The sequence below is a fragment of the Dromiciops gliroides genome, chromosome 4 (assembly GCF_019393635.1).
Source record: "Dromiciops gliroides isolate mDroGli1 chromosome 4, mDroGli1.pri, whole genome shotgun sequence".
In the NCBI taxonomy this organism is placed as follows: domain Eukaryota; kingdom Metazoa; phylum Chordata; class Mammalia; order Microbiotheria; family Microbiotheriidae; genus Dromiciops; species Dromiciops gliroides.
Genome location: NC_057864.1, coordinates 359,332,405 through 359,359,803, shown reverse-complemented (window position 1 = coordinate 359,359,803; position 27,399 = coordinate 359,332,405). Strand labels below are relative to the sequence as shown.

General features: G+C 38.6%; 1 protein-coding gene across 3 annotated transcripts in view; it reads right to left on the bottom strand.

The window, feature by feature from the left end:
* Positions 1-27,399, bottom strand: part of TPD52L1 (TPD52 like 1) — a 171,053-nt gene that overhangs the window by 14,658 nt on the left and 128,996 nt on the right. For all 3 annotated transcript variants that reach the window (XM_044004758.1, XM_044004759.1, XM_044004757.1), the window contains exon 4: positions 4,972-5,073. In XM_044004758.1, the coding sequence (XP_043860693.1) occupies positions 4,972-5,073 (102 nt within the window). The remainder of the gene's footprint in view (positions 1-4,971; positions 5,074-27,399) is intronic.

Here is a 27,399-nt window from a genome sequence, read left to right as displayed (position 1 = left end):
TTATACACTTGGCAGACTTTTCCCCCTGGATCTAAACACCCCCTGTAAACAACCAAGTTTTCACACAGAAAATTATCCTCATTTAAATGGATTGTCAGATTCTATTACTTTAGAAAATCTGTCACTGAATTTTAAAAATTACACCTAGATATTATATACTATAGTGTAACCCTGAAGTACCATAGCAAGCTTTGTTCATTTATTTGAGCTATACATAGTTTTCTTCTTTGTTTATGAGAGAGCTTGAGTCCTTTATAAGAAGGTAATGATTTATAGAAATATTATTGAGAAGTCTTGAGAAATATACTTTAAATGATCCAGAAATAAAAATGGTAGAAACATAATAGAAACCAATCCCTATATGTTATAAATGCTTGAACATACACATGCTTTCACATATATTTTACTTCTACAAGCAAATGGATCTGTGCCTCTGTTTAATAGAATGAATAGCTCCTTGCTGGAGTGCTCTCCCTGGAGTCTACATGTTTCACCATTGTACAGGATGTCTCAAGACTTTGAACAGGGTTTTTTGTTTTGTTTTGTTTTGTTTGCGGGGCAATGGGGGTTAAGTGACTAGCCCAGGGTCACACAGCTAGTAAGTGTCAAGTGTCTGAGGCCAGATTTGAACCCAGGTACTCCTGAATCCAGGGCCGGTGTTTTACCACTGCGCCACGTAGCCACCCCCGACTTTGAACAGTTTTAAACATTTAATAGCTTAAAGACTTTTAAAACAGCCTGTATAAATGACATATCCATATTGAAAAAGTCCTTTTAAATGCTTCAGTAACTAGATTTTTTAGATGGATTCCAAGACAGAGCTACCTTATAAAGAAATCATTGAATTAGAAGGAAATTAGTGGGTACTACAATATTGCTAGAATAGTATGAAAAGCTATTCTTAGAACAGAATTTTAAAGTTATCACATCTCAACATGAAACATGGCTTTTGTCATCTTAGGAGGTCAATTTAAAACTACTGAAAAATTCAGCTAAGAATGAATTACTCCTCCAGGGACATACACAGCAGAAGATGGAAGGTGTATGGTCAGAGAAAGGTGTGGTTCTTCTTCACTCTTTTAATTTTAGTGCCTTCTGTCTTATAATTCTTTCTTATTTATCCTGTATACAGCTTGTTTTTACACATTTGTTTCCTTATTTGTCTTCCCTGCTAGAGGGTGAGCACCTTGAGGGGCAGAGGTTTTTGCCTTTTTTTTCCCACCCCCAGCACTAAGTACAGTGCCTGGCACAGAATAGGTACTTAATAAATGTTTATTAACTATCTACATATTTATCTTGCATTTATTTCTAGGTTCATAATAACATCTGAGAAAATATATAATCCAAAATTTTACATTTGTATCACCCTCTTTCACTGAAGAACTCCAACTATCTTATTGTCACCTTATTAATGAAAGATGAAAATAAAATCCTGCATTCAGATGCTTGTCCATGGAGTTATTTAACTTAGATTCCTGAAAAACTGAACAAATGGAAGTCGACTTAAATTGTTGAAAAACAGTTTAGATACCGTAACGATTGGAGTGACACCACAAGCTGGAAAGTTAGTGTAGGAAAGCTCTGCCATGAGGAGAAGGTGTCTGAGGGCAAGCCATGCGGTCAGTTCCTTGCTGTCAGGAAGTGACATTTGCTCACGGGTACTGTCTATCAAAGCTACCAGCCAATTAGCTTGGAGCTGTGTATGTGTGGCGGGGGGGGGGGAAGAGAGAGACGGGCTGTTTCAGTTTTCAAGGAGAGGCTCTGGGAGGAAGAAGGAAGTGTTGGGTCCTTTTTGTTCCTGACCTTGCCATGGCAGGTGGGGTGATGGGGTCCCTTAGAAATAGTTAGATTTTTACCTTTATCTCTGACCATTAGATCCTAATGCTCTTTAATAAATGCTTAAAAGTCTAAACTCTTGCTAAAGCTTATAGTTTATTGGCAACCACTCATTAGAGATTTTTAGACAGTATACCTAGATAGCAACTTTACAATTCTAAGACGCAAATATTTCCAGCTCATGTGACAAAGCTATAAGAATAGTTGTGTTGGTTATTTGTACAGGCATCCATCAAAAATTACTTATTTTTAGGGGCAGCTAGATGGTGCAGTGGATAGAGCACCGGCCCTGGAGTCAGGAGTACCTGAGTTCAAATCTGGCCTCAGACACTTAACACTTACTAGCTGTGTGACCCTGGGCAAGTCATTTAACTGTCATTGTCCCGCCAAAAAAAAAAAATTTACTTATTTTTAAAGGAAATGAATTTTTAAAAATTCATTCTCCTGAAGCATACAGTACTTAATGATGGGACTGAAAATATGCTGGATTGGGACATAAAAACCTGGGTTCAAGTCTTGATACTACCACTAATTAGATATATTGACCCTAACTGGGCAAGTCACAACTTCTCTGGGCTTGTTTTTCTTCATCTCTAAAATAAGAAGGTTGGACTAGAGCCCCTACTGAGTTCTTTCCATTATGATTCTATAGGCCCCTAACTCAACTAACAGACAAAGAAGGAAGCCAAAAAATCTTAAGTGTAACTTCCTATAGGATATTCTAATTTTGCAAGACTAAACATCAAAAATACAGCTATGGCTGAGCTAAATTTCTTCAACTAGTGTCTGTCTTACAGACAGTTATTACTTTATAATTATTTTTTTAAATCTATCTTTAGTGGCTATGAATGAATGGAGCTGTCAAAGGATTTCACTGATGATTTTTCTGATGTCAAAAAATCCCTAACTGAACTGATTGAAGATATCCCCAAAGAATTTACAGTCATCAGACACAAAACCTACCTTTTCTTTCACTGTTTTCCTTTGGTCATTACTGCTTCACTGCAACCAGTCTGTTTTGTGGTGTGTGACACCTTGTAAACCATGTGCAGTGCATTTTCACTGCCAATTTTTCTGACTGAGGGGAGATGCTCCATTTCCCTTAAGATTCCTTTCTGGAGAAATTCTCTCTTTATCTCTCTGCATATGTGTATACATATATGTGTGTAAATATCAATGGCAAACCACTCCAGTATCTTTGCCAAGAAAACCCCAATTGGGGTCATGAAGAATTGGAAAGGACTAAAAACAAGTGAACACTACCACCAGAAATGGGGGGGGGGGCGTTGGGGGGAGTGAGAGGAGTGAAGTTTGAAATAGATACAAAAGGGGGGAAAACATCTTTTATACCGTTTTGGTCTTTTCTTTTACTTTTTCTTCATCCTTTTCCTTTATCTAATTTACCATCAGGGAGATAGTAGTAGTAGTAGGCCTCCACCAGTCACGGACAACTTAAAGAGCCACAGGCCACAGTGTGGCTGTGCAGTCCGATATGGGAGCCACATCCCGTGTTGTATCTACCCCATGAGGAGTAGCTGAAGTGTCCTCTCCAGGGCAAACAAGCAACTATATATGTAGACTGTTATATTAAAACTGACAGATTAAGGGAATATAGAAAAGAAATTGGGATGGACAGCTGAATGTACAGTCTTGGGCTATGGTTGTAAACCCCAGCTTTATCTTCATGAGCCACTTAAGTCAATCAACAAACATTTATTAGCACTTACTATGTATTGAACATTTCTGCAGGGCCTATTCTCTCTAAACTGATGATGCCCCCCCCAACTACCTTGTATTTCTTTCCTATATGTGTGTATGTGTGCATGTACATGTATGTATATGTGTATATACACACAGAGGGAGATAACACAATGCAATATCTACCTATATGTATGCATGTGTATGTCTGTGCACACATAGGCATATATGTATATAGACATACATATACATATGTGTGTATGTAGAGAGGTAAATGTGTGGAGAAACACACACATACATGGATATATATTGTCTCATCAAATAGAAGGGAAGCTCTTGAGAGCAGGGTCTGTTTCATTTTTGTTTCCATCTCTCCAGTACTTGGCACAGTGTCTAGCACAAAAGAGGTGTTTAATAAGTGTCTGTTGACTGACTATTTTCTCACTTGTATGATTGGAGAGGGTGAGGGTAGGTGGCCTGAGGTCCTTTCCAGATCCAGATCTATGATGTTATGATCAGTCTGTGATTCATCAGTATGGGAACTCTTGGGGGGCAGAATGCCTCTACCACTATAGTTCACATCTCTTCTATAATTTTTATTCTTAGGAAAGAACCTGAGGTTCAGGAGGTAAGTGACTGGTCTATGGTCACTGAGCTGGAAATATCTGAGGCAGGATTTGAATTCAAGTTTTCCAGACTCCAAGGCCCAGAAGAACTCCAGCCATTATGCTATGCTGCTTCTCTATTTAGCATTAGAGTATGATTAAATAAATAATGCAGAGCACTATGTAAATGTTCATATAGATATATGTGTGTATATGAATATACATATATATTATATACACACATATATGTATAAATCTTTCACCGAAGAACTTTTTAACAGTACTTGTACAACAAAGGAAATACCTTCATTGAGGAATCAAAGAATGAAGGGTCTTACTTTGCTGGGACTAGTTACAATGCATTTTCACTACTAAGAATCAACAAATCTTTTCAACATGAATGAGCAGTCCTGCCCAGATGTGATAGGGTTTATCAGTTAAAGGTTAGGCTGCTGCACAAAGCTGCAGCTTTCCAAGTAGATTCCACTTCACACATTTTGCTTTCAATGTTAAGATTATAGTAATTAAGCCTCTCCTAGCCTGTGGTGTCTGAACAGGAAATTCCTCCTATTTTGCTCTCAACAGTAGTAATTACAAGGGTCTAGATTGTCTCTCATTTCCACTTGGACTTGCAGTATGGGAAGAACTCCTCTGCCAGGGGCTCATACACTTTTCCTAAGGCAGTACTCTCAGGGGATAAACACTTCTCACTTACTAGCAGTGGTTCCTGTCAGACATTTTATAGCAAGGGAAGGAAGGCCGGCAGAGAGTGAAGTGCATAAGCCCCTTCTTTGTCAGAGTCCAGTGCAAAGCTCATTCAATCTAGAAGTACCTCATGTCTCCAAACTTCTTGCTGATGGCTGTGCCCACGTTGCTGAAAGCTGCAGTTGCCTTCTGCCCTGCATGGCTCAGAGTTTCATGTGTTTTCTTGTAGCTAGAAATATAAGAGAGCAACAATAAGTAAAACAGTTCAGATAACAGACGGTATAACCTTTATCTGACTCCCAGATTCTTATTCAGAAAGTTGTCTATAGTGTATTATAGATTTAGCAGGTAGATAATTCATAAATGCAAATATTCTGATTCATCATCCCAGGATGGTTGGTTGACTATAGTTCACTTGAGTTGAAAACCAGGCCTTGGAATACCATAGTAGTAACACTAACACACAAAAATGAGAACACTTGTCTTTTAAAAGAAATCTAAAAGGTTCAAGAATCACTCTTAAAGAATTACCATGACCCAGCCTTGATGGACTTTCTAAAGTCGGTACTAGTTTAAGTAAGCTACTCCTAGGGACCAGAAAAGGTAGGTGCCTAATGGGAAATATAAGTTTTAGTTAGGCTTTTGATTTGTGTAAAAGTAACTTGGGGGGCAGCTACGTGGCCCAGTGGATAGAGCACCGGCCCTGGAGTCAGGAGTACCTGAGTTCAAATCTGGTCTCAGGCACTTAACACTTACTAGCTGTGTGACCCTGGGCAAGTCACTTAACCCCAAGTGCCGCACTAGGAAAAAAAAAAAAGTAACTTGGAAAAACAAAATGAGTTTAGTTATTTAACCTACATTGTAGCAGTGCTGGGATATCTGATTGAGAAAAACAGAGATTGCTTAAAGATACTCAGTAGCTATAAACTAGGGCAAACCATTTGCCTAGGAGGGCTGGATGAAGGGCTTAGGGGTGAACTAAATAATTTCTTGAAGTCTCCACCTCTGAAAAGATAGTTAACTTTCTTTAAAAAGTTGTCAGGGGGGCAGCTAGATGGCACAGTGGATAGAGCACCGGCCCTGGATTCAGGAGTACCTGAGTTCAAATCTGGCCTCAGACACTGGACACTTACTAGCTGTGTGACCCTGGGCAAGTCACTTAACCCCCATTGCCTGGGGGGGAAAAAAAGTTGTCAGGGTAGGGGCAGCTAGGTGGCGCAATGGATAAAGCACCAGCCCTGGATTCAGAGACACTTGACACTTAATAGCTGTGTGACCCTGGGCAAGTCACTTAACCCTCATTGTCCTGGGAGGGAGTTGTCAGGGTGTATGGACACCTGACCTGCAAAGAAGTTTAAGTTGGAACCTGAAGAATCACCAACATCAGAGATGTCAAATAAATAGCTTGCAGACATGCCTCCTGAGCTGTTTGAACCAGATTAAAATGTAACTGGGAAATAGTTAACAAAATAAATAAAAATACATCCCCCCTCCCCACCACAGATAATGTCAATATAAGTTTTTCTAAATCTGTATGGGCCCTCAAAGATCCTTATGTATGGCTTAGTGGCCCCCATTTCTATTTGAGTTTGACACCACCATCCTAAATACCCAATTTCAAGTTGTTTTAATTCCCTATCTCCCTATTTAAGACCATAGTATCAGGGAGCAGCTAGGTGGCACGGTGGATAGAGCACCAGCCCTGGAGTCAGGAGGATCTGAGTTCAAATCTGACCTCAGACACCTAACACTCACTAGCTGTGTGACCCTGGGCAAGTCACTTAACCCCAATTGCCTCACCCCCCCCCCAAAAGACCATAGTATCAGATTTAGAGGCTCAAAGCAACCTCAGAAGTCACCTAATCCAACCCCTTCATTTTAAAGACAAGGAAATTAGGGTACAGAGTGTTTAACAGAATTGTTCATAGTCACAAAGGTATTAAGTGGCATAGCCAAGATTCATACTCAGGTCTTCTGAATCCCAATCCAATATTCCTTTCATGGCACTGAGCTACCTCCTAAGTATGGATAGGGCTAATACTTAATTTCCAGGGTCTTTTAAATTATTTTAAAACATAACATTGAGGACATAATAAAATAAAATGAAATAGCTATTTCAGAGTCACTTCAATAAAACATTCCTAAAATGTTTTTTATTTCAATTTGAAGTATTATACAACTCACATCTTTCCTAGAATCTAGGAAACTGTAAACCAGTTCTAAATAGGAGGCTAGGATCAGTTAGCTATTTAGCATGTCAAAAGGAAGAATCCTAATAGGGCTCTTTCTCTAAAGAAGGAATTTCTGCTTTTTAAAGATAGGAGTCACTAGGCAAATTTCCTCCTTTTCTAATGGACACTGCTGCCCACCTTTCCCATCACTCTCCCTACACTATATTGTACCTTTGAGAAAATTTTGTAAAAGATTGACCTTTTTTTTTTTGGTGAGGCATTTGGGGTTAAGTGACTTGCCCAGGGTCACACAGCTAGTGTTAAGTGTCTGAGGTCAGATTTGAACTCCAGTCCTCCTGACTCCAGGGCTGGTGCTCTATCCACTGCGCCACCTAGCTGCCCCAAAGATTGACTTTTAAGGAAATGGACGTATCTAGCTCTCTACCTAAAAGGTGTTAAGTACCAGACTAGCCCCCTTTTTCAGCCAAAAGACCCTGATAAATGTTTCCTTCCCTGTTAAAATAAATGTTTTTGGAGTCTAGTCCTAAAGGAGTTATCAGACTATTTCTTGAAATGCTCAAAACAAAAATAAAATGTGCTGTAAGGCACTGGATTTGGAGTCAAGAAGACCTGAGTTCAAATCCCATTTCATACTCTTAATAGCTAGACAAATTATTTAACTCCTCTGCCTCTTGGTTTCCTTATCTGTTAAATTGATGTAGGATGGAATTAAGGTGATGAAATTGATCGTGAGGCATCCCAAATAATTACAAGATTCAGTGACTCAGTTTCCCAAGTTTTATTGTAATACTGTGAGTGACCACAGGAGAAAGGTGTCTCTGGAATAGGGAAAGAGAAGACAGTTATATTTATAGTATGGATAAACTGATAATCAGTCTCATTATAATAATCTCCACCTTAGGGAGGCACATGGGGGTTCATATCCTAATTTGGACTTCCTGGGGTCTTAAGCCAACCCCTGAAGTGGGTACCTTTTTCTGCGGAGGTGCATTTTGGGGGTTTACACATCATAAGGTGAATTTGGGGACAAATTTGGCCTTTTCTGCACATGTTCATAAAAACATACCTCAACTTGCCAAGGTCAGAGTGCCTTTGTGCTTTTGATCCCTTTCTTTTTTATAGGCCTGGTTTCTGGGTATTGACATTTATCAGTTAGGGTCTCTGTGACCTGTCTCTTTATGTTTTTGTTGTAGGTAGTGATTAATGGGGGCCAGACCTCCAGGTACAATTAACAAGAACCTAGGATCGATGAGGATCCCAGTCTTAAGTTATCCATTAATCCCTTTCAGAACTGGGGTAAGTTATAGCCCCTCTTGGAGCTCAGATCTAAATTAGAGCTTGGGTCTTAGGTTTGTTGGTTAACCCCTTCTAGACTCCTCCATCACAAAGGGATAGAATTAATGGCCTCTTCTTTGCCTTCCAACTCTAAACCTATAGATCCTGTTGAAACAACAACAACAACAAATGGTCTTGCATTTCTGGATTCAGAAGGAACTCATTAGAAATACCCTACGTTAGCACTCTTCAGAGTGGAATGATGTGTATATGATGTGACCACCACCACCTGGTATTTACCCAGTGTCAATTTCCAGAAAGATTAAAAATATACACCAGCTACTCAATTTCATAAAATATTCATTTACTGAAGCATAAAATATGCAATGTACTTAAACAGGGTGCTTGGTTACAAAGATGATAAAACACAAAATCCTGTCTACAGGAGCTTTTAATCCAAAAGAAAGACAAACACTACATAAGCACAATTAGTTTAAATGCTTTATTTTTTAAAATCCTCAAAAATAGCCTCAAAATCTGGCCCTCTTCACGGCTCCTTCCCTACACTTTTGCATATGTTCTGGTCTTGATGTAAAAAAACAAACTCAGACATAGTAAAACTAAACTAAAGTAAATTACAAAGCTTTTTCTAGACTCCACTCTATTCTCAAACTACTGTTATTCTATTTCTTATCCCCTTTCACCACCAAACTTCTTAAGGTAGCAACCCAACTGTTGTCTCTATTTCTTCAACATCTACTTATATCTTGAATTCTAGCTACTGTCCCCAACATCCTATTGAAGGCATTCTCTCTTCAAAACCACCAGTGATTTTAATTCAATTCTGTGAACTTTTCTGAGTACTTACCATAATAACCACTTATATTTATATAGTGTTTTATCAGTTATACAGTACATTACTCACTGTAATTCTTACTTTACAGATGACAAAAATGACACTCAAAGAGGTTTTATGTTAAGCCCCTATTCACAAAGCAGCCATAGGACACAAATGTTTACCTTCTGACTCCAATTCGAAGACACCACATTTCCTGCTATGTGTAAAGCAGCATTCTAAGCACTCTAGTGCAAATGTGTCCAACTGGAATCCCGCAAAACTCCCTAGGATGGCTGACCTTGATTTAAAATATAATTAGGGGGCAGTTACGTAGCACAGTAGATAAAGCACCAGCCCTGGATTCAAGAGTACCCGAGTTGAAATCCAGCCTCAGACACTTGACACTAGCTGTGTGACCCTGGGCAAGTCACTTAACCCCCACTGCCCAACAAAAAAAAAAATATGAAAAAGAAAAAGAAAAAATATATATAATTAAGAAATGTTTAACAAGATAAAAATACAACACAGATGTGGTAAAAAACCGGAATTTTTAGCTTAGTCATTTGAGAGTTGAACACATGCTACTGAAGTGGCTTTTGAAGGACTGCCCTTTTGGGGAGGAGACTGCAAAGAATGGCCGCGCGCCTGCTGCTGCCCTGCCGGAGAGCTGGCCAAGCAAGCCATGCTTCTCCGGGACAGCAGTTTAAAAACTGAGGGTGAAACGGAAGTTCTCTCTCTGGCTTTGCAGTTTAGCCTGGTGGCACACGCGTTTGGTGGTCTCGGCCTGGCAGGCAGTTTTGGGATTAGGTGAGTTTTATAATGGAATATAGACTAAGGTTAGATCTAAGATTATTCATTTGTATTTCTACTTTCCTATTTCCCTAATTGGTATCCCCTTTTTGTTGTCTAATTAATTCCCAAACAATAAAAGCTAATCCCTCACTGATTAAAGCTCAGAGGCTTCTTTTTCTTAGTGGTCTGGGAGATATATAAGGGCAAAGTTAAAGGGAGAGTTTAATGCTCTTATATCCAAATTTAAATCTCACACAGATAATATTAATTTGTGGTCAATATGTAGCCGAAGGAATCTATTTCTATTTGAACTTTACATTAGTGCCATACTGGGGACGAGCAGTGGGTGAGTGTCTTGTGACAGGGGCTGGATTTGGGCTCAAGTCTTCCTGGGTCCAGGGTGGGTGCTTTGTCCACCTAGCTGCCCCATGATGACATTTTTAGGGTAAAACTGAGAGGTGAGAGGAATACACTGGGGGAGGGGGAAGGGGAGAGGTAGAATGGGGTGAAAACCCACATGAAAGAAACATGAAAGGGCTTATGGAGTGAGGGGAGAGATGGGGGAGGGGCAGGGCAGTGAAGGAACCTCACACTTATCAGAATTGGCTCAAAGACTTTACTCTCATCAGTTGCTCAAGGAGAGATAAAAATACACAATTGGGTGGAGTAATCTATCTAAACTAGGCAGTGAATGAGCCTTACACTCATCAGAATTGACTCAAAGACCTTAATCTCATCATAGTTGGCTCAAGGAGGGAATAACATACACACTCAATTGGGTGGAATAATCTATCTAACCCTGCAGGAAAGTAGGAGAGGAAGAGGATAAGGAGGGAGGGGTGAAAGAAGGGAGGGCAGAGTGGGAGGGGGCAGTCAGAAGCAAATTCCGTTTGAGGATGGATAGGGTAAAAGAAGATAAATAATAGAATAAATATCATGGGGAAGGGAAAAAAATTGTACAAAAAATATTTATGGCAACTCTTTGTGATGCCTAAGAATTGGAGATTGAGGGAATGCCCATCAGTTGAGGAATGACTGAGAAAGCTGTGGTATGTGATTGTGGAATATTATTGTGCTGTGGAAAATGATGAACAGGATTGATGTAGGAGGTGAAGAAAGGGTTAATAGAAAAACCCAAGACCCAAGCTCTAATTCAGATATTAGCTCTAAAAGGGAGTCAGACCCCAGTTAATGAATAACTTATATAGGTTCTTGTACCAACAGTAATCAGTGCCCATAACAGGAACAGAGGGAGAAAGGCCATGATGACCTTAGACTAAATGACAACCGTATAGAAATTCTAATGAAAAATGGAGATATTTTGAAACTAGCCATGGGAAACAGATAGAGACATGTGCAGAAAAGGCCAAATTTGTCCTCAGATTCACCTTATGACATGTAAACCCCCAAAACACACCTCCACTGAAAAAGGTACCTGCCTTGGGGTTGGCTTAGGACCCCAGGAACTCCAAATTAGGATAAGTCCTCCCCTGTAACACCCCTAGGTGGAGAATATTATAATGAGAAAGACAGGCCCTCCCCTGTACCTCCCCAAGGTGGAGATTATTATTAGACTGATTATCAATTTATCCATACTATAAATATAACTGTCTTTCCTTATTTGAGAGATACCTTTCCACTATTCTGGTTCTCTCCCTGTGGTCACTCACAGTATTGCAATAAAACTTGGGAAACTGAGTCACTGAGTCTTGTAATTCTTTTGGGATGACTCACAATCAATTTGACCCCAAATTCCATCCCACATCAGAATGATTTTGGAAAAACCAAGAAAGGCTTATATGAACTGATACATAGTGAAGTGAGCAGAACCAGGAAAACATTGTACACAGTGCCAGCATTAGTGTTCCAGGAGCAATTGTGAGTGACTTAACTACTCTCAGCAATACAATGAGCCAAGACAATCCCAAAGGACTAATGATAAAGTACACTATCTACCTCCAGAGAAAGAAATTATATTGACTGAAGCTTGCTACTTTGCATTTTCTTCTTTTTTAAATTTTACTTGAGTCTTTTTATATAAAATTAATAATATGGTAATGCTTTACATAAATGCATATGTATAACCTATATCTGACTGCTCACCACCTCAGGGAGGGGAGAGGGTAGGGAGGGAGGGAAATGAAAGAGGGATAGAATTTGGAATTCAAAACTTTAAATAAATAAACGAAATAAACTTACATCAGTGCTATAGAGGATTATTACAAAGATGAACAAGACATGGTACCTGCCTCTGAAGAATGTATAATCCAATAGGAGAGACAATACAAGTAAACAACTATTGCACAAGATAGGATATGCTAAATGCTATTAGAGAAACAGAGTGTTAGCCCTTGAATCCATGTTCCAAGTCATAGCTCCCTCTTACCAAATTCTATAGAAGGTGACAAAGTAACATCCAGATTAAGACCTTTAAATGTGCATCACAAAAATCACACTGACTCTGTCAGTATTACCAAGTCAAAAAAAAATAATAATAAAACCAGGTTGCATAGTACCTTATAATACATTTTCAGGAAAAATAATGACTGACAAAATTCTTCATAATACCACCACCCCTGACATTATGATGGTAGTTCATCTATATCCTTCCCTTGGAATTTCTACCTTGATCATAATATGTATTTTTAATTTTTGTCTCTTTCTGAAAACATAGACAGTAGTAAGAACAATATTCTAACCTTTCCAACCCATGCAAGTTAGGTCAGTTTTTCCTTAATAGGTACTGAAACATTCCTCTACAAGTGGCTGGCTCAGGGGATTAAGGTTCAGATTTCTGATGTCACCTCCTCATCTTCTATGAGTACAGAGCGGCTAAGAGGAGTTCCTGACATATTCTAAGGCTTTGATAATGGATTATGATGGGCATCTCTGGCTCAGCTGGACTCAAGGTGTCCTCAATGCCTATCTTTGTTGAATATCCTTCTCCTGCTATGGCTAATCAAATGTTTTTCTTGTTGTTGTTAACTGTTGAATAAGCTGCAAGCGTCTTGCTTTCTTCCAACATAAAACCTAAACTACCAGGAGACTGGCCTGAGTCAGGTCCCTCCCAGACCACAAATCATGTCAAATCTCTCCAAGGAACAAGCATTCTGGAGTTTGTGTACTGGATTAGAAACATTATATAAACATCCAGCAGCTTGTGGATAGAGTATTACTTAGTTATAGAGCTTTGTGGCCATCCTGTGGTTGAAGTAGATAATGCCCCCACCTCTTGCTTGACCCTGGATATTTGTAAAGAACAAATATATCCCATTTGTCTAATTTATCACATGAAGTCTTCCTCAATAAGTACGTGGGAGTCAGTGTGGTATAGTGGATAAAGGGTCAGTCTAGAATCCATCTTCATTCAAGGCTCCTGTTCCCTACTCCCCCCTATCTTGACAGCTCCTTCCCCTGGTAAAATGTAAGCTCCTTGAGGGCAGAGACGCCTTTCTTTTGTGCTTGTATTTGTATCCCCAGTGCTAATTACAATGCCTGGAACACAGCAAGTGCTTAATTGCATGCTTGTTTCTAGCCTTCCTGCCAGCCTGATAATTCCCTCCACCAATGAAACCACAGGACCTATTTCTTTTTTTGTTGTTGTTGTTTTTGGTTTTTTTAGTGAGGCAATTGGGGTTAAGTGACTTGCCCAGGGTCACACAGCTAGTAAGTGTTAAGTGTCTGAGGCCGAATTTGAACTCAGGTACTCTTGACTCCAGAGCCGGTGATCTATCTATCCACTGAGCCACCTAGCTGCCCCACCTATTTCTTTAAGTAGAAAGCACAATGTGCTCTAGGGCTTCCCCTGCTTGGACGAACAACCAAATTCAATGCCCCTTTCTCAATCCCTTATCTTCTTAACTTGCTGCTGAAAGTAAATCCCACTCACCACTCCCCTTTCTCCTTGGCCACTATGACATGACACTGCTTTGTCTTTCTAACTTTCTCTGTCTCCTTCATTGGCTACTTCATTCTGAAGAGTGAGTCCTAAGTGCTCTTTCTTCTGTTGATTATCTAAATTTTGTTTGTCTTTCTTTGCATCTCCAGGGCTAAGCACCATGCCTGGTACACATAGGTGCTTAATAAATGCTTGCTATCTTGGTGTGACTTCTGCCCTCAAAAAAGTCCATCCATTCTTATGGCTTCAACAATCACTTCTGTAGATCAATTCCAATCTCTAGAGTCTTGCTTTCTAGTTCAGAATATCTGCCTACTAGACATCTCCTGATGTTCTATAGGACCCAAATCCACCTTAGCTAAAACTGAACATCATCTTTTCTCCAAAACCATGTCTGACTCTGGCTTTCCTTATTTCTGTCAACAGTATCATCATTCTCCTCTTGGGGCATCCTTTTCCCTTCACTCAGTCACTAAGTTAAGTTGCTTCTTTCAAAATGTCTTTAGAATTCACTCCTTTCTGGGGCAACTAGGTGGCACAGTGGATAGAGCACCGGCCCTGGAGTCAGGGGGTCTTGAGATACTTACAGAGTTGAGGAAAGAAGAGCTCTATGAGGTCAAAATTATTTTTGTGATAATACTAAGAAATAGTTTGCCTATTAAAATATTTCTCTTTTCTAACCATATCTCTATGTGAGGTCTGAATTTTCTTCATATACTTCAACCAAAATAACATACATCATCTCAAGAGACTGAATGCAAAAGCAGAAATGAGAATCCAGTTGTCTTATATTAAGCCATACAGTAAGGGCATTTATAAAAATATATACAACTACTTATTAATCTTTTGTTTTGGAAAACAGTTTGCATGACATTAAACATGTGATAGATTTATTACTTTAAATGAATTAATAAAGTTTTTCAGTTTTAATTGCTAATAATAATAGCTACCATTTACATGGTGCTTGAAGGTTTGCAAAGCACTTTGCAAATATATTCTATTCTTACAACAAGCCTGGAGGTAGGTGCTTTGATTATCTCTATTTTACAGAATAAGAGACTGAGGTAAACAGAGGTTAAGTGGCTTGCCCTGGGTCATAGAGCTAGTGTCTGAAGTGATTCCAGTTCCAGCACTCTATCCACTGTACCATCTATCTGCTTGATAGAGTAAAAAAAAATCATAAAATCCACAAGAACAAAAGTTCTCTGAGGTCCTTAATAACTTTAACAGTGGAAGGGGCCAGAGACCAAAAAGTACCCTCATTTTAAAGAGGGAAAAACTTAGGCCCACCTAAGGAGAGAAAGTGGATTGTCTAGGGGTACTCTATCTTGCTAGTGTCAGAGCCAGAACTAGAGCTATAAAGGCTCTTAATTCTGAGATAATAACTCCTTCCCCTACATCACACTATCTCTGCTAGTGATCACACTTGGCTGTCCATGCACTGGAGAGCAAGTTCACTTGTCACTACAGCCATAAAAAGCTCTCACGTCACTGATGACGCTCAACTCACAGGTGCACATTCTCATGTGTTTGGCAAGTTCTTGTTTGTTTAGTAAGCTTGCTTCCATCAACCACATATCTTAAGGCATGTGTCCTCACCCATGACCTTCCAAGCTTACACAAAACTGATCTATAGAGCATGTTTTCAGTTGCTCTGTTTGCTTACATTCCTCTAAGAGAAAACTTCATAGATCACAGGCTAATCTGTCCTCATCTCCATACAAAGTATTCGTAGATTGAAGATATATGTTTAAACACAAGTAACATTTTGTATCTTCTTGTTTCTGTTCTTTTGCCACATGCTATGTATATTAAATATGCAAACATTAGACTTCAGATCAGTCACAAAACATCTCTTGCACCTGGTACATTCAGACTATAACTGTCTACATGAAAAATTCCACTGTAACTAGAAAGAACAATAATTGCGAATTTCCAGTATTTGCCCAGAGTAGGTCACATTATCTGAGTTTAGTTTTTGATTGAATGACAATTCAGACCTAGCAGAATTCAGGTCTCTATGAAACTTTAATAATAAATGTCCTAAGCTCTAAGGGTTTGAAATGTCACATTTAATATTTATTATAGTAGCACTTTTTCACAACTGTTAGGTTAAGTCCATTTCATGTTGGTAATGACTAAACACAGATGGTGTTGGATTGGCTACAAGATGATACATTAGAAGATGTGCAAAAAAGCAGGAGGAGGTGTCCTACATTATTTTTTAATTATTATTACTACTACTACTACTACTACTACTACTACTACTACTACTACTACTACCACCACCACTACTAGTAGGATTAGCTACCATGTGTATAGTCTTAAGTGCTTACATATATTAACTCATTTGATTCTTTCATTTAGATATTTCTGCTGTCCTCTCCTCTCCCCAGATCTTTAAGTTCCATTTGCTTTTACTGTTGGTTTTCTGCGTGGGAAGGGAACAACTTTAAGAGATTTAGGGGATTTAATTATCTTTCTATTACAAGAGACATTTCCCCCCAATAGTTCAATTTGGTTAGAAATATATAAGCAGCAGCATCTGGACAGACTAAGGTAAATAGTTAGAGCAAATAAATAATATTGTATACAGTAGACAATTTATATCTGCTTTTTTTTTTCTTTTTTTCTTTCTTTCTTTTGGTGAGGCAATTGGGATTAAGAGACTTGCCTAGGGGGGGCGGAGCCAAGACAGCGGAGAGGAAGCAGCAAGCTGCCTGAGCTCTCCTTCTGTTCCCTCAAAAAGAACATTAAATCAAGCCTCTGGACGGATTCTGAAACTACAGAACCTGCAAAGAGACAGAGACACACAGTCTTCCAACCAGAGATAATTTAGAAGACTTTAGGAAAAGGTCGGTCTGACTCCGGAAAAGGGAGGCCCAGCGTAGGGCAGCAGCCCAGTGCTGAGGGGGTTGGGGCAAGTCAGCAGGACCTGCGGGCCACAGCCGAACAACTGAGGCCCCTGGAACCTGGCTCAAAAATCTGGTGGCCAAGAAGGACAATGGAAAAACCTACTTGGACTGGCCGGGAGGGCCACAAACGGGACAGGCGGGATCAGGCGCCGGGATCGGGCACCTGGCCGAGCATGCTCAGACAGGAAGTGCAGGGGGGCGAACTGCATACACTATAAAGGCCTCAGAGTAAAAACCTGGTCACACAGCACCTATACCCCTGCAAAAGAAGCCCAAAACAGGGACCCTGGTGCCCCCAGAGCAGACCTCAACTTAAAAAATAAACAAACAAGCTGAAATAATGAGTAAGAAGCAAAAAAGAGCCCTCTCCATTGAGAGCTTCTGTATCAATACGGAAGAAGCAAATGCAAACTCAGATGAGGACAATACCCTCAAATTGCCTACATCTGAAGCCTCACGAGGGAAGGTGAATTGGTCTCAAGAACAAAAAGCCTTCCTGGAAGAGCTCAAAAAGGATTTTAAAAATCAATTGAGAGAGGTAGAAGAAATAATGGAGAGAGAAATGAAAGCAAAACAAGAAAACTATGAAAAAAGAATCAGCAGCTTGGAAAAGGAAGCACAAAGATTGACTGGCCAAATGGAAAAAAAAGTGCATAATTTCACTGAAGAAAACAATGCCTTAAAAAATTCATTTGGCCAAATGGAAAAAAAGGTGCATAATCTCACTGAAGAAAACACTGCCTTAAAAAATTCACTTGGCCAAATGGAAAAAAAGGTGCAGAATCTTACTGAAGAAAACAATTCCTTAAAAATTAAAATTGGACAGTTGGAAGATAAGGAATCCATGAGACACCAGGAATCAGTCAAGCAGAATCAAAAGAATGAAAAAATAGAAGAAAATGTGAAATACCTCACTGGAAAGACAACTGATCTGGAAAACAGATTGAGGAGAGACAATTTAAGAATCATTGGACTGCCTGAAAGCCATGACCAGAAAAAGAATCTAGACACCATATTCCAGGAAATTATTAAGGAGAACTGCCCTGATATCATAGAATCAGAGGATAAAATCATCATTGAAAGAATCCACCGATCACCTCCTGAAAGAGACCCCAAAAGGAAAACTCCAAGGAATATTGTAGCCAAATTCCAGAATTATCAGGTGAAGGAGAAAATACTCCAAGCAGCCAGAAATAAGCAATTTAAATATCATGGAGCCACAGTCAGGATTGCTCAGGAACTGGCAGCTTCAACATTAAAGGACCGCAAGGCTTGGAATATGATATTCCAGAAGGCAAAGGAGCTTGGATTGCAGCCAAGAATCTATTACCCAGCAAAAATGTGCATTCTCTTTCAGGGGAAAAGATGGGACATTTAATGACATTGGGGACGTTCAATCTTTCCTGGTGAAAAGACCAGAACTGAACAGAAAATTCGATCTCAACATACAAGACTCAAGAGAAGTTTAAAAAGGTAAACAGAGGGGGGGAAAAAAAAGGTTACCCTATTAGGTTAAACTGTTTATATCCCTACATGGGAAGATAACACTCTTAACTCGTAAGAACTGTAAATGTATTTGGGCAGAGAGAAGGAGTGTACACAGAGGGTATAAATATAAATTGTCTTTGATGTGATGATACAAAAAAAATTAAGGGGTTAAAAGGGGAGTCTATGGGGAGGAGAGGAAAGGGGAGGTGGAATGGGATGAATTATATCATATGAAGAGGTGAAAAAAAAAACCTATTACAATAGAGGGAAAGAAAGGAGGGGTGAACATTGTTTCAACCCTACTCTCATTAGATTTGATTCAAAGAGGGAATAACATATACGTTCATTGGGATAAAGAAACTTAGCTCATTCTTTAGGGAAGCGAAAGGGGGGACTGATAGAAGGGAAGACAAAAGCAAGGGAGAAAAGGGTAAAGAAAAGAGAAGGGGTGATAAAAAGGGAGGGCAGATTGGGGGAGACGGGTAAGAAGTAAAACATCGGTGAGGAGGAATAGGGTGAAAGAAGGGGGGAAAAGTACAAAGGGGGTAAATAGAATGGGGGGAATAGACAGTCAGTAATAATAACTTTGAATGTGAATGGGATGAACTCTGCTATAAAATGGAAGCGAATTGCAGAGTGGATTAAAAACCAGAACCCTACAATATGCTGTTTACAAGAAACACATTTGAAGCAGAGAGATACACACAGAGTAAAGGTAAAAGGCTGGAGCAGAATATATCATGCTTCAGCTAAAGTAAAAAAAGCAGGGGTAGCAATCCTTATCTCAGACAAAGCCAAGACAAAATAGATCAAATTAAAAGAGATAAGGAAGGAAACTACATCTTGCTATAAGGTACTATAGATAATGAAGTAATATCAATATTAAATATGTATGCGCCAAGTGGTATAGCATCCAAGTTCTTAGAGGAGAAGTTAAATGAGTTACAAGAGGAATTAGACAGTAATACTATACTAGTGGGGGATCTGCATCTCCCCCTCTCAGAATTAGATAAATCTAGCCGAAAAATAAATAAGAAAGAAGTGAAAGAGGTGAATAGATTACTAGAAAATTTAGACATGATAGATGTCTGGAGAAAATTGAATGGGGATAGAAAGGAATATAACTTTTTCTCAGCAGTACATGGCACATTTTCAAAAATTGACCATGTATTAGGGCACAAAAACATCATAGTCAAATGTAGAAAGGCAGAAATAGTAAATGCATCCTTTTCAGATCATGATGCAATAAAAATTACATGTAAGAAAGAGCCAGGGAAAAGTAGAATGAAAATCAATTGGAAACTAAATAATTTCATTCTAAAGAATGAATGGGCCAAACAACAAATCATAGAAACAATCAATAACTATATCCAAGAGAATGACAATAATGAGACAACATACCAAAATCTATGGGATGCAGCCAAAGCAGTGCTTAGGGGAAAATTTATAGCTCTAAATGCTTACATAAATAAAAAAGAGAAAGAGGAGATTAATGAATTGGGCATGCAACTTAAAAAACTAGAAAAAGAACAAATCAGAAATCCCCAATTAGACACTAAATTAGAGACCCTGAAATTAAAGGAGAAATTAATAAGATTGAAAGCAAAAAAATTATAGAATTAATCAATAAAACTAAGAGCTGGTATTATGAAAAAACCAATAAAATAGATAAAATATTGGTTAATTTGATTAAAAAAAAGAAAGAAGAAAACCAAATTACCAGTATCAAAAATGAAAAGGGTGATGTTACCACCAATGAATTGGAAATTAAATCAATAATTAGGAATTATTTTGCCCAACTGTATGCCAATAAATTTGACAATCTAAATGAAATGGATGAATATTTACAAAAATACAAACTGCCCAGGTTAACTGAAGAAGGAATAAAATCCTTAAATGAACCCATATTAGAAAAAGAAATTGAACAAGCCATTAATGAACTCCATAAGAAAAAATCCCCAGGGCCAGATGGGTTTACGGGTGAATTTTACCAAACATTTAAAGAACAATTAATTCCAATATTATACAAATTATTTGGAAAAATAGGTGAAGAAGGAGTTCTACCAAATTCGTTTTATGACACAAATATGGTGGTGATACCAAAACCAGGCAAAGCAAAAACAGAGAAAGAAAATTATAGACCAATTTCCTTAATGAATATTGATGCTAAAATCTTAAATAAGATATTAGCAAGGAGATTACAGCAAGTGATCACCAGGATAATACACTATGACCAGGTGGGATTTATACCAGGAATGCAGGGCTGGTTCAACATTAGGAAAACTATTAACATAATCAACCACATCAATAAGAAAACCAACCAAAATCATATGATTATATCAATAGATGCAGAGGAAGCCTTTGACAAAGTACAACACCCATTCCTAATAAAAACACTAGAGAGTTTAGGAATAGGTGGAGCTTTCCTTAGAAAATAAACAGTATCGACCTAAAGCCATCAGCAAGCATTATATGCAATGGAGATAAATTAGAGGCCTTCCCAATAAGATCAGGGGTGAAATAGGGATATCCATTATCACCCCTATTATTTAATATTGTCCTAGAAATGCTAGCTTTAGCAATCAGAGAAGAGAAAGGAATTAAAGGAATTAGAGTAGGCAAGGAGGAAACAAAACTATCACTCTTTGCAGATGATATGATGGTATACTTAAAGAATACCAGAGAATCAACTCAAAAATTACTTGAAACAATTAACAACTTTAGCAAAGTAGCAGGATATAAAATAAATCCACATAAATCATCAGCATTTTTATACATGACCAACAAAGTCCAGCAGCAAGAGATAGAAAGAGAAATTCCATTTAAAGTAACAGTAGATAATATAAAATACTTGGGAGTCTACTTGCCAAGACAAACCCAGGAACTCTATGAACACAACTACCAAACACTCTTCACACAAATCAAATCAGATCTAAATAATTGGAAAGATATCAATTGCTCATGGATAGGCAGAGCTAATATAGTAAAAATGACAATACTGCCTAAATTAATTTACTTATTCAGTGCCATACCAATCAGACTACCTAAAAATTCTAGAAAAACAAAATATCAAAAATATCCAGGGAAATAATGAAAAAAATTTCACAGGAAGGTGGGTTAGCGGTACCAAACCTGGAGCTTTACTATAAAGAAGCAGTCATCAAAACTATCTGGTACTGGCTAAGAAATAGAGTGGTAGATCAATGGAATAGGCTAGGCTCAGGAAATGCAGTAGTAAATGACACTAGTAATGTAGTGTTTGATAAACCCAAAGACTCCAGCTTCTGGGATAGGAACTCAGTATTTGACAAAAACTGCTGGGAAAACTGGAAGATAGCATGGCAGAAATTAGGCAGAGACCAACATCTGACACCTTATACTAAAATAAGGTCAAAATGGATACACGATTTAGACATAAGAGGTGATACCATAGGTAAATTAGGAGAGAAAGGAATAGTCTACCTATCAGATCTTTGGAAAGGAAAACAGTTTATGACCAAACAAGAGATATAGTATATTATAAAATGCAAAATGGATGATTTACATTAAATTAAAAAATTTTTGTACAAACAGAAGCAATGCATCCAAAATTAGAAGGGAGGCAGAAACCTGGGAAACAATTTTTGTGGCCAGTACTTCTAATAAAGGCCTCATCTCTAAAATATATAGGGAACTAAATCAAATTTATAAGAATCCAAGTCATTCCCCAATTGAGAAATGGTCAAAGGATATGAACAGGCAGTTTTCTGATGAAGAAATCAAAGCTATCTATTCCCATATGAAAAAATGCTCTAAATCACTATTGATTAGAGAGATACAAATTAAAACGACTCTGAGGTACCACCTGACACCTATCAGATTGGCTAAAATGACAAAAAAGGAAAATAAATGTTGGAGAAGCTGTGGGAAAATTGGAACACTAATGCATTGTTGGTGGAGCTGTGAACTGATCCAACCATTATGGAGAGTAATTTGGAATTATGCCCAAAGGGCGATAAAGCTGTGCATACCCTCTGACCCAGCAATACCACTTTTGGGTCTTTTCCCCAAAGAGATCATGGAAAGGGGAGAGGGACCCACATGTACAAAAATATTTATGGCTGCTCTTTACGTGGTGGCAAGGAATTGGAAGTTGAGGGGGTGCCCATCAATTGGGGAAAGGCTGGACAAGCTGTATATTAATACAATGGAATACTATTGTGCTTCAAGAAATGATGAGCAGGAGGAGTTCAGAGAAACCTGGAGGGTCTTGCAGGAGCTGATGATGAGTGAGATGAGCAGAACCAGAAGAACACTGTACACAGTATCATCAACATTGAGTGTTGATCTCCTGTGATGGACTATATTCTTCTCACCAATGCAATGGCACTTAAGAGTTCCAGGGAACTCATGATAGAAGAGGATCTCCAAATCCAAGGAAAAAAAAAAAACTGCGGAGTATAGATGCTGAATGAACCATACTATTTCTTTTGTTTTGGGTGCTGTTGTTTTTTTCTATTTTGAGGTGTTTCATCATTGCTCTGATTTTCTCTCTTATAACAGGACTAATGCAAAAATAGGATTAATGTTATTATGTGTGTGTGTGTATATATATATATATATATATATATATTAAAAAAAACCTATATCAGATTACCTGCTGTCTAGGGGAGGGGGGAGGGAGAAAAATCTGAAATTGAAAAGCTTGTATAAACAAAAGTTGAGAACTATCTTTAAATGTAACGGAAAAAAATAAAATACTTTATTAATTAAAAAAAAATAAAAGAGTGTCTTATACAATGCAAAAAGAAAAGAGACTTGCCCAGGGTCATACAGATAGTGTCAAGTGTCTGAGGCCAGGTTTGAACTCAGGTCCTCCTGAATCCAGTGCCAATGCTCTATCCACTGCACCACCTAGCTGCCCCTTACAGTAGACAATTAACAAATATTTGTACAACTAGTTGAATCTTTTTAATCCTAATATCATTATTTTTTTTGGAGGCAACTGGGGTTAAGTGACTTGCCCAGGGTCACACAGCTAGTAAGTGTCAAGTATCTGAGGCCTGATTTGAACTCAGGTCTTCCTGAATCAAGGGCCAGTGCTCTATCCACTGTGCTACCTAGTTGCCCCCCAATATTCTTTCAGTCATGTTCTGTGGTTGTACATTATGGAATATTGTGATCACAGAATAATCAAATTTACACAAACCTAAAAGACAGAAGCTCTAGGATGCAGGGTATTACCAGTACTGTATTGTGTAGAAGAAACATTACAAAAGTCATGAACAAGGGCCTGTAAGACCAAAAAAGGAAGTTAGCCTTATGAGGAGGAGATAGTGTAGCACAGTTAAAACAAACAAGCAAGCATTCTTTGGAGTCACAGGGTCTGGGTCAAAATTCCAGCACTGTCACCTGTATCTGCGGGACTTGGAAAAAATTGCTTCATTTCTGTGGGCTTCTGTTTCCTCATTTGAAAAATGAAAGGAGGTTCCCTCCAGCTCTAAATGAGTACGTATGTGAGAAGGCAACAAAGGGATGAACAGTCTAAGTGCTGCCCTTATAGCATGTGTTGGGAATTTTCCCCTTCCTCTTCTTCCCAGAGAGCAACTGTAACTGGGTAAAACGAACACTTGTTTCATGGAAAACAGACATGCCAAAGGGTAACCTACTGGTTACTGTTAACAGTCTTCCTGGATTTCAATATTCCTGCTCAACTGATTAAGAGAAACATCACAATTTTTGAGAGATACACAAGTACCCCCCTAAAGCTGGGTGCTTTGTTATGTCTTAAACAAGGGTTGAGGAGTACTCTGCTCCAATGATGACGCCTCTCCCCAATGTGAGAGGGAGAAAAGGCATGAAATTGTGCAGTGGTCAGCAAACTCAAACATGGAATTGGTGACAGGGTTAGAGAGTGAAAGGAACCCAGCTCCCTGGACAAAGTGTTGCATGGCAAGTAGATGGAAAGTGGGGAAATAACTTCAGTTTGGTGAATGCCTAGGCCTGTAGGCCTGTAACTGCAATCACTCGTAGAGTTGGGATGCAGAGTCAGAACACTTTCTTATCCTCAGGGAAAGCTCAAGAATTGGTGGCAATGATAAGGTCCAATGACTGAATAAGTTTTACTTCAATAGAGGGTTTCAGTTTCATCTGGCCAAAGCAAAAAGAACTGCTAAGGGAGAGCCACAGCTGGTGCCACCAGTGATGAGGAAATATAGCAGGGACCACAGACAAGGTTATGTTGGATGGCACTGACTGGGGACACCTTCCTGGAGATATGTAATACTTCAAGAAAAGCTCTGACAGATAGCAATATTTGATGAAGACCTTTGAAGACAATAAAGGACTATAAGAGGGCCTCCCTTAGAGGGCAGCAGCATCTGGTTGGTGGTGCTTGCTGGCGGCAATACTGAACCAACTATAGAAAGAGGTAGGATAAACATCAGAGGAGAGGCATGACAGAGATCAGCAAATGACATCATCTGCTTATAGTGAGGTGGAGCTGCAGAAAGACCTTGCTATTACAGACAATGTCTGATGACAGTCCTCTGAAAGCAATGGAAAACTGCAGAGGGAGAGGAATCTGCCTAGCTGGGACTATAAACTAGACATTTACACAGATCTCTGGAAGAGGAATGCTCATTGATAATTCTCTGTTTGTATTCCAAGCATTCTGTTTTGGGATTCTGTTTAATTTACCTTGCTTCTTTCAATAAAACTTTCCAGTGGTTTGAAGGAATGTTAGTGGCTGGTAGTGGGGGACAGAGCATAATTAGCCAGGGAAGTGAGAAATCACTTCAAGTGTCACTGAGTCTTTCCTATGCTATATTGCCCCTGATTAAAAAAAAAAATTCACACACAAGAAATACTAATATAGCCAGAAAACACCCTGTAACATATTGACTAGATCTTCTATGAAGGATTTCTAGAAAGACATAGAAAAAAAAATTACAAAGGATAACATAGTGTGAAAGAAATACTTCTATTAGCAAGATAACAGGATCCCAGTATCACAGATTTAGAATTAGAAGAAATCTTAGAGGTTACCTCATTTTACAGAAGAGGAAAAAAGAAATCCAGGGACTTGATATAACAACCAGGGTCACACAGATATTAAGGGCCAACCCCAGGATCCAAATCCAGGTCCTCTGACTACAAATCCATTGCAGGAAACATAGACACATGTGTACATGTGCTAACAAATGTGTATTCATATACTAACACACATCCCTTCCCTAGTATATGCTTGAAGATGACCAATAAATTATTGAATTAACATGTTTGTCACCAATTCACAGAGGAAGTTGTCTTGAATGAAGATCATATTTCAAGTAACTGCTTTATCTGACCTCTGAATAGTAAGTAATTCTTCCAGCTACCTAAGAAATCTAACTTGTGGAGAACACAGTGAACATGACCAGCAGGGGTCAGACAAACCCCTTTCACTCTATGTGGTCTTTCAAAAGTCATACAACACATTGAAGATATCAAAAGAACACATTTCATTTGTCTCTATGAACAAGTGCTGAAAATAATCATACCTTTGGCACTAAATCTAGCACGACACAAATAAAATTCAAAACACATGCTTAACTTTGCAGTCAAGTACATGTCCACTTTAAACTCTATGGATCAGTTCACAGGATCACACGATCTAAAGTAGACAGGAACCTCAGAGGCCATCTAGTCCAACATTTATATTTTACAGATGAGGAAACTGAGGCCCAGGAAGGTTGTGACATGTTCAAGGTCACAAAGATAAGTCAATCAAGATTTGAATATGTAACGATTGGAATGACGCCACCTGCTGGAGATTTACTGTAGAAGAGCTCCTCATGGGAGGCGAAGGTCTTTGAGAGCAAAACCATGCGTCTTTTCTTTGGCGTCAGGAAGTGACGTTTGCTGGTGGGAGGAAGAAGGGGGAGCCTGGTGCTCTGACTCTGGCTCTTTCCTGTGGACTCTGGCGGAGAAGGGAGCTAGAAATGCTCTCTCCCTTTAATAGATAGATGAATGTAGGTCTTTCTCTCTCTCTTTACCAAATTCTTATTCTCCTTAAGAAATGCTTACAAGTCTAACTCTTGCTAAAGCTTATAATTTATTGGTGACCACTCATTACATATTTTAGACAGACTAGCTAGAATTTTAGCCTTAACAAATCTAAGTACTCTGAATCTAAAATCAATATTTTCCCATTTTACAATGCTGCCTCAGAGAATTTTAAGAGTGTGTGTGCGTGTGTGTAAAATCTTGATTACTAACCATGATTTCATTTTTTTTAAAATACAAAGGTCTTAAACTGAATTCAACTGTTGCTTTGCTTAAACCATTCACAATATCCATCCTATGTCTAACGTGTAGGCATTCTGCTGACAGGCATGTGCAACTCTGAAAAGCCCCACTATTACTCAGCTTTAAAAAAGCTCTCCATACCAGATGCCTAAGAGTGAAACATAGCTCTGGGTACAGCACTGGCAGTCTATAGAGATGCAATGGAAAAGATACTGTCAGACATGGCTAATGTGTGGGATTCCTCAAAAAGTCACAATGATGTTTTTAAAAAGCATCAATGAGATGTTTTTTTAACAGAAAAGTACGAGAAAGCCATAGTACAATTCAGCTTGCAAGATTCCAACAGTTTAGATTTGACAGATAAAGCAGTAAAAGAGAATGCCAAAGCAACACATTGCAAGACTGTTGTTAATTATGATTTATGAAATCCACATGCTGAAATCACTAGCCAACAAATGTACATCTGGTGCTATTAGAGAAATAGGGTCTATTCCTCCTAAAAACACTATTATTTCTTCTCAAGAGAACACGAAGCACAGTTATGGTCAAATCTCAGCTGTTTGTTTAGGCAACCACCTTGATTTACAAAGTAGATATTTGATCGAGACAAATCAAATATGTCATGTCATTTATGAACCAGAAACAGACAAATGCATAACTCCTGACTCCCTGGTATTTTTAAAGAACACTACTATAGCCACATCCCATACTATTTCTCAAAAGATAAATAACGAGGGGAGAGGAAAAGTGGTATAAAACATGGGTGACCACAAATAAAGCTAAGACAACATGTAGGATCAAGCATAGATTAGAGTATAAACTACAAAAGAATATAGAAGGGTTTGCAGGCACTGGGGTTAGGAAGATAAATATACAGGACCAATAAAGA